The following is an 8,037-nucleotide window of genomic DNA, read 5'->3' as shown; positions in this document are numbered from 1 at the left end:
TTAATACCGGTATTAGAAATTTTAGAAAAAGAAAGAAAACACAGGTGTTTCTTTGTTTTATTTGCCAATTTTGTTAGAGAGTGTAAATATCACAAAAATAATTTGTAACTTATAAATTATAACAGTATATAATAAAAAAAAAGTAAAGAAACATCTTATTTATTTAAAAAAGTTTACATCCTTATTTACAAATGTTTTTGGACAATTCAATGAATGTATTATTTGACAATTTTTTATAATGTAATAAAAATTAATGAACGATTTGTTAGTTTTTAATTTTTTGTTTTAATATTTTATTGTGATAAGTGTATTTTCCATGAAATGCACAAGATTGCTCCTATTTGAGACATTAAAAGTAGTAAATTTACCTTTTAATTTCTCAGAAAACTTTATAGATAGAAGCATGAAACTTTGTATCCTCATAGAAGAGAAACATTTTATTTAATTACACATTTTTATTCTGGAGACATTATAAAAATTAATTCTCGTTATTTTTTAACATCAGTCCTTACAAAAACCAAAGAGTTTAATACTTGTCACATTTAATAAAATTTTGCAAATGAAAGAATATTCCTTAGAGCAATATTTAAGGAAACAAAAGCTTATTCCACTTTTTTTTGGATACCTTGCATATGTGTTCACAATTTGAATATCCTTTGAAGATTGCTGGTGTATATTGAGTGTTTATAAAGTCATGTCTAATATGACCGACATTATATAGAATTCTAAATTAAAAAATGCATCTGGAGTTTCTTGATGCTTCACAAAGCATATGTTCCATTTAATGAATGACGCAGTACTTGCATCTGCCAAACTGCCAAAGTCATAAACCTTTTCCTTTTCTTCCGCGTTTCATTTCACGATTCGTTTTCCTGTCGTCGAATTGCAGCATTTCTACATCTACATTTTATATAAAATCCTTTTGCATTTTTATGACAAATTACTTCTTAATGATTGATAATAAAGGACAGTTTCTTTTGGTAGGATTTTTCCCTCTTGCACACAATGAGTACGATGCAAAGCATTTTCGTAAGTATATTTAAAATACAATTTTTCTCAATTTTTTTGTAGTAAAGCAACATTTTATATCCCGGAATGCTTTGAAAATCGTGGCCACTCACCTACGTGAAGGGTCAATGAATCAAATCTTTTTTCACTGACCAACTTTCCAAAATTTTATTTTCCATGCCAAATTTCTTTATTTTACTTATTAGTCTTTTTTTTTTTTTTCTTTTTTGATTTTGCGATTGTATTCAGAAGCAAGTGGATGAACAAACAATCAAACAGATCGTCATACAATGATTAAGCTTATATTTAGACAAAAATTGTGATTTTGGCAAAATCCTTTACTGAGATTTCTTTTTCTAGTTTGTGGCATTTTTTAGTGATCGGGTTCACCTATTCCAGCACTGCCAAAGTTTGTAATGCAATCTTATGTCAGGTCTGATCTATCCAGTATGGTGAGCTGTTGAATGATAGCGTTCAAATGTGCAGATGCTGACATACAGACTGGCCTTGTACAAATTTTCCCCCACATTTGATAGAAATCTACAATTCTGGTATAAAAATTATATACCGAATTTCATCGAATGAGCGCATCGAGAAGAGAGGTAGACATAGTTTCAAAAATGAATATTTTTCTATAAAGGAATGCCTAAAATCTGATGATTCGATTTCGAATTTTTAAGCAATTACAACACTTTCTGCGCATGACACCTGAGAAAATTAATTTTGTATGCCAACAATCAATTCTCTCTCTATACATATGAAAGAGAATTTCATGTGAATCCCATAAACAAACCACATCAAAAAAGTATAGTACCCGAAATAAGGGAAAAAGTCCCTTGTTTATTTAGCATTGTCTTCAGTGTTGAAAAGGAATAACAGCAATGCAAAATTTCACAATTTAAACAAAAGGAAATCTCGTATATTAATCGCCTCCAAGGGTGATATTATAATCGCCCAAAGTTTGCTTTCCAGCTTGATGAACTCTCACTTTTTAGACCGTCCTAAATCCAAAAACTCAGTTTCGGAATATATTCTTCGTGAAGAATTTTCCAGATTCTATCCATATATGCGTGAGCAGGGCGGTTAAAAATTTGCTTAAATATTTCAGTAAATAGTTTTGTGAATAATAATGAATGCGTTGATAATAGTAAACTTTAGAGTTCCCCAGAATGCATCTCTATAATATTCCAAGCCTGTTTTGTATTTAGTTAAGAAAATGTATTTATATTGTCTAATATTTCAGGTATACGTCTAATGCGCCCGCAACTATTTTCTACCAACCGACATGTCGTATAATAATACACATGCACATATAAAACTATTTTAACCAAGTAGATTATTTTATTTACTTTACTTGGAAAAACTGCACATGGTAACCTCTTACCCTTTTTAAAATGAATTGGTTTTTATTCACATATTTATTCTACTCTTCTTTCTTTTTCGAACATTATCTACTATTATTTTTTTATTCCACATTGTTTCCTGTGCTAATGAATTCTGAAATTTTAACTTGAAAGAATTTTACCCAGTCTGGCGCAGCATGATCAAATCTGTGGCCCTTGTGCCAAGAAACCACACCAAACGAATTTAACCAAGTAGAAAATATAACGCGCGCACGCACGCACACACACACACACATCGATATAATTTAAAATTAGAATTAGTCGCATATCATACAGAAGGAAAAGTGACTTGATGTCAGAGTAAGTTGTTAGATGATATGCTCTATGCTGTTTGTCATATGAGTATGACGTCATATGAAAGGACTTCCATGTCATAATTATGATACATAAACATTTTTCTTTGTACGAATTTCGAACAAATGTCCGTAAAACTGTCATTTCATCGAATTTTGCTTTCAAATCGGAATCATAATTTAACTGCAAATAAATAGTTGCGGAATTATGTAAGATAAAAGTTTTTCTTTTTGATTAATGAGTGGAATTTTAAAAATAGATTTTGACTTTATCTGGTAAGTTTAATTTCCAGTTTCAAAAGAATTTTTCACCACTGTCTCCGATTTTAAGATTTAGTGTAATCATAGTCGAATGAAGATTACTTGTATACAGAATATCATTTGAATAAAGATTATTTGCATACAGAATATCATCTGTATACAAATAAAATAAATTGACCCTATGAATGTTCTTTATCAGAATATTCTCGAAATTATTCGCGGTCAAGGTGACCTGGTGGTAAGGTCTCGGCCGTGGAACCAGAGGGTTTAGGTTCGAGACCCGATTCCGCCGAAGAACCATCGTGTAAGCGGGTCTGGCTCTCATTAAATCCGTCGGAGCCAGACGTCCTCCAGGTAACTTGCAGAGGAGGGTGACAGCACAGGCGTCGTCCTCGTCATCTGACCGAAGTAGAAATTACGAGATCCGTTTCAAAATAGACCTAATGTTGTCTTAAAAACGGAACGTTAATGTAACTAAAATAAAAAAATCGCGAAATAATTCGCTGAAATTGCGTTTTCGAAGACTAGCTCACACATGTGGCTGAACAGACTATATATAATTACTCAAATTTCAACAAAACGATAATGCTTATCATACTGTTATTTCCAGAATACGGTGGACATGGTTTTGTGCCTCAATTTGTTTAGTCTTAAAAGCGATTGTATTATTATTAAATATGTGTATATTTAAACGCAAAATGTGTCATGTCACCACTAAAGAATGATGATATTTTTATTAGAAAATATATCTGATTTTTTTTAAAAAATTGGATCTAAAATAGTTTATATTAGATTTAAAATATGCAAGATATTTTGGTATTCGAACCTCAAAGGTATTCTTTTTTGCTTGAGAGATGTGTTTGTTGTAGAGTAGATGCTAAAATAAATGCTTTTGCTCATATATTTTGCTTTTATTCGTGAAATAATAAATGACACATTCTTCCTTTCAGGATACTTATAAAGCTCCTTCAACAGCCATTTTTGGTAAGTTTATGTTTTTCTTTTAAATCATAAATAGAAGAAATCTCAAACTAGCTTACTAAAACGAAGTTCCTGGCATGGAAATCGTAAAGTTCTTTTTCTAGTCATTGGAATATAATAGTCTCTTTCGACTGCTTTGCTGTTTAGCTATTTTTGTTATTAATAAAATTTTACTGCATTGGTAAGAAATTAATTCCAGTAACGGCATTTTGTAGCGATGAATTTATCATGTTTCATTATTAGCAAGAAATTCCATTTTCGAGTCGAAGCCATTGTTCATGAGATCGGAAATTTATTGAGCAGTCGATTACATGTTTCATTTTAAATTTATTTCTAAAATATTCTAATCCAGACAAAGAAATCTTAATTTATCTGGTTGTAAAAACTGGATACGGATAATGTTTATGGGTGATGAAACATTTCATCACCAGAATTAACATTTTTGTTCCCTTTTATTTCACTGAAGTTAGCATTTATTCTCTTGTATGCAAGATCATGTATTATAATTATCAGATAGATTGAACTCGAGAATTTATTGAAACTTTGTTTTTTAGACCTTACTAAAGATGGAAACTAATTTTTCGAGAATTAGATCCAGCTGTTTGGAGAAAGGAAAACTCAAAAATGGAATGATTGAGAGCGGTGAAATTTCGCATGTGACCTTGACGTCAAAAATGTAATAATAAATGAAGTTTTGAACAAAATTTGAATAAGGGAAGTCATCATGTTTATGAGTTTGATTCTCTTGTATGTGGACACAATCATTCGAAAAGGCTAGGCAGATGAAATTTAGTATGAGGTTACATCATAAGATAAAAATCTGCGTCCTATTTTGTGTCAGTTCTGTCAAAGGATCGACTGCTTTTTATGTCTATCCTCCAGTGTTCAAACACTATTGCTCTGTTGGAAAAATTGAAATAGGAAGTTCGATGTGGAACTTTAACATGAAAACTGTAGTCCTGTGTCGAATGTTTGATTCAATCAGTTATTGTCCAAAAAAAGAATTAAATTTTCTCTGTTACTACTAAATACCGAATGTGTCATTTGATTTTCATTTACTTATTTATTTTAAAATTTCAAGAATGAGCAATGGTTGGCAGCACTGGCAGAATGTATGTTTGAAGACAATCACAGTCTCAGTAAAACAGAAATTCAAGCAAGAAAAAGATATCAAGTGCCGTTTATTTGAAAATGAGATTAGGAAAAGTTAAGTTTTCTTTTTATACTCGATGACACATACCAAAACCAGAAGTGTGAGAATGCATCTCATGAGAGGACTCTATCAGATACTAGCTACTGTATCCGTGGCTATGTTGGCATTTATTTGTTGCATGAATATGCTAGAAAATACAAATGGCATATATTTAATGGTCTATAGTTTTTGAATCTTATATTCAAAATGCTGAAGATTCCTCAACTCCCATTAGAATCGAAATGAATGAATCTCTTGACTTTATTTTCATCTCATTATTAGATCTTACTTGATATGCTATTTGAGGCATTTATGTTTACTTCAATCCCTCTATTAAGTCACCTGAGATGTTGAAGCGCTTCCAAGTTATTTTTGCGTTTTTAATTACTTGATATTTTCACTTAACTGCAGATTTAAAGACTAAAAATTTATAATGAACGCGCGAGTTTAGACACGTCAATGGACGGGAAGATTTCGGATAAATGACATTCTCTTTTCTCGCCGTTTGGCACACATATCTAAAGATTCTTTGGAGTTTCCACATTAAAGCGTGACAAGCAATGTTTGTCTTTGGAGAATAGACTGGCGCCTAAGAACTTACTTGCTAGTCGCAATAAATCTCTCTAATAATTAATATCTTGGAGAACATGTTTCTAATACTTATTTTTCCAGATGAATGTAATACAAGTTCCTGTATTTCACTTATATTCAATATATGAAACAGATTTAGATTAATCTTTTCATAAAAGTTGCTATATAATCTAGAAATAGTTATATTTTTAAAGTTAATCAAATTGCTTATACCCATACTTATACTTCAAGGAAATTGAGGGAACAGACTGATTCTGTACTTTTCAAACGAGAGGCAACTGCCAACAATTTTTGTGTGCAGCTCTCCAATAATGATAAAATCCGTCATTTTATCTCGGATTGACTACGATGTTTCGTGTATGGCTCAGCCAATTCTGCTGCTCTACGTCGACTAGATACCGTGCATCATTTTGCTCTGCGGATTTGTTCAGGAACTTTCTGCACATCGCCAGTGGAGAGTCTATATGTCATTTGTCATCAGATGCCTTTGGAGCTGCGAAGGAAAAAACTTTCCCTGCAATATCATTTCAAAACGCAATCTCTTCCACAGCATCCCGTATCTAATATGGCTGTTCCACAGAATTTATGATGCTCGTCCTTCTCACATTCTTCCCTTTTTGAGAGAGTAAAAAGCACAATTCAAATTCTGGATTTGCAGTTTCCTGAAATCCAGACAGCTGATTGTTAAATTTTTTCGCCTTGGGATATGCCCATCTTTTTATTTTTAAATCCCTCTTCTGGTTTCATAAAAGATACGACCCCTCCAGTGATTTTTCAGCAGATTTTTTATTCCCACCGCAATTGATATTCTTCTTTCGTGCCTGTTTTCTTTGACGGTTCAAAAGCAGCCGAGCATGTTGGTTGTGGAATTGTTTTTGATTCTGACATGAACAGTCTTCACCTGCAAACATCGTTTTCAGTTTTATCAACCGAATGAGTGGCGATTTCTCATGCTCTAATGAATATCTCGCTCTCACCCGGCCGACAGTTTTGCATTTATACAGATAGTATGAGTTCTTAAGAAATTCTCTCTCATTTTAATCCTCATACACATCCAGGTGTTGTAGAAATCTTGGAACTTTTCAAAACTCTACAAAATAGAGGTTTTAACATTTTATTTTGCTGGATACCCAGTCACATGGGAATCACTGGCAATGAGCAGGTGGATCATGCTGCAAAAACTGCGTGTTCTCTCTTGCATCACATCATACCGTACTGCGATGTAAAGCAATCCATTGTTAATAAAAAAAATTTTATGTGTGGCAAGAGACATGGAACCTGCAGACCCAGAATAAATTGCACTTTATAAAACCTGAAATTGACACGTGGCCAGTTTTGCGTGGGGCTGATGTTAAATTATCTCGCCTGCGTATTGGGAATACTCATATTACCCACAAGTATCTACTTTTCGGTGATAGGGCACCTGTGTGCTCCTCATGCCACACTAAATTGACAGTTCATCACATTTTGATTGAATGTCTAGTTTTTGACACCCATCTCCACCATTTTTTTAATTCATCAAATGCAACGCACCCAGAATTTCTGGGAAAGAATTACCAACCAAACATTTTAACATTTTTAATTGCTACACACCTTTTATCATATATTTAACTTAACAATTTCCATTTTTTACTTGTCGTTTTAAAGCAAAGATCATATATTTGGTTTCATACGTATTTTAGCTGTTTTATTAGTTCATACATATGATTTTATACGAAGTTTTATAAATTAACAATGCTCTACTTTACCATGTGGATGGCGCAGTATGGCCAAAAATGGCCCTTGTGCCAAAAAACTCAAATGAACCAACAAACCAACCAAAAATGATAAAAAAAATTTTATTTTTATGCTTGAGAAAACGTGCTTATTATGCAGTTTTATCAGTAAATGTATATTTTTGATGTGACTACAAAAGTATAAATTGTTATTTCATGAAACGATGAGTTTTGTTTAGGTCGCAATTCCCTTAAAAAAATATTAAACCGCACGTTTAACATTGCATAGTCAAATGTGACTATGGCACTCAAATATCACGAAAAGGGTGATTTATAGAAATAGAATAATAACTGATTGAAGATTAAACGTTACAAGTTATAAATTTTAATTTTGATTTGGAATAGCAAGACTGTTGCTTCAAAGAAATCTCAATTTCTTAGGTTTGGATTCGCTCAGGAAGGGATGGTTCAGCGAAACAGGTTCGGCGACGGGAGACCAAGCGCTGTCCGTGAAGGTGGAGAAGATATTGTATCAAGGAAGATCAAAATATCAAGATGTGATCATATTCGAAAGGTAGCGTTTTGAAGATAGT

General features: G+C 32.5%; 1 protein-coding gene across 1 annotated transcript in view; it reads left to right on the top strand.

Moving 5' to 3' along the window:
• The first annotated feature begins 875 nt into the window (after positions 1 to 875).
• Positions 876 to 8,037, top strand: part of LOC129957445 (spermidine synthase-like) — a 28,811-nt gene continuing 21,649 nt past the window's right edge. Inside the window, exons 1-3 of the mRNA XM_056069763.1 lie at positions 876 to 1,029; positions 3,916 to 3,949; positions 7,886 to 8,018. Of these exons, the coding sequence (XP_055925738.1) occupies positions 1,006 to 1,029; positions 3,916 to 3,949; positions 7,886 to 8,018 (191 nt within the window). The 5' untranslated portion in view covers positions 876 to 1,005. The remainder of the gene's footprint in view (positions 1,030 to 3,915; positions 3,950 to 7,885; positions 8,019 to 8,037) is intronic.

This window comes from Argiope bruennichi, chromosome 11, assembly GCF_947563725.1.
Source record: "Argiope bruennichi chromosome 11, qqArgBrue1.1, whole genome shotgun sequence".
NCBI classification, from domain to species: Eukaryota; Metazoa; Arthropoda; class Arachnida; order Araneae; family Araneidae; genus Argiope; species Argiope bruennichi.
Note: the sequence above shows the minus strand (reverse complement) of the source record. Positions and strands in the feature narration are given on the sequence as shown.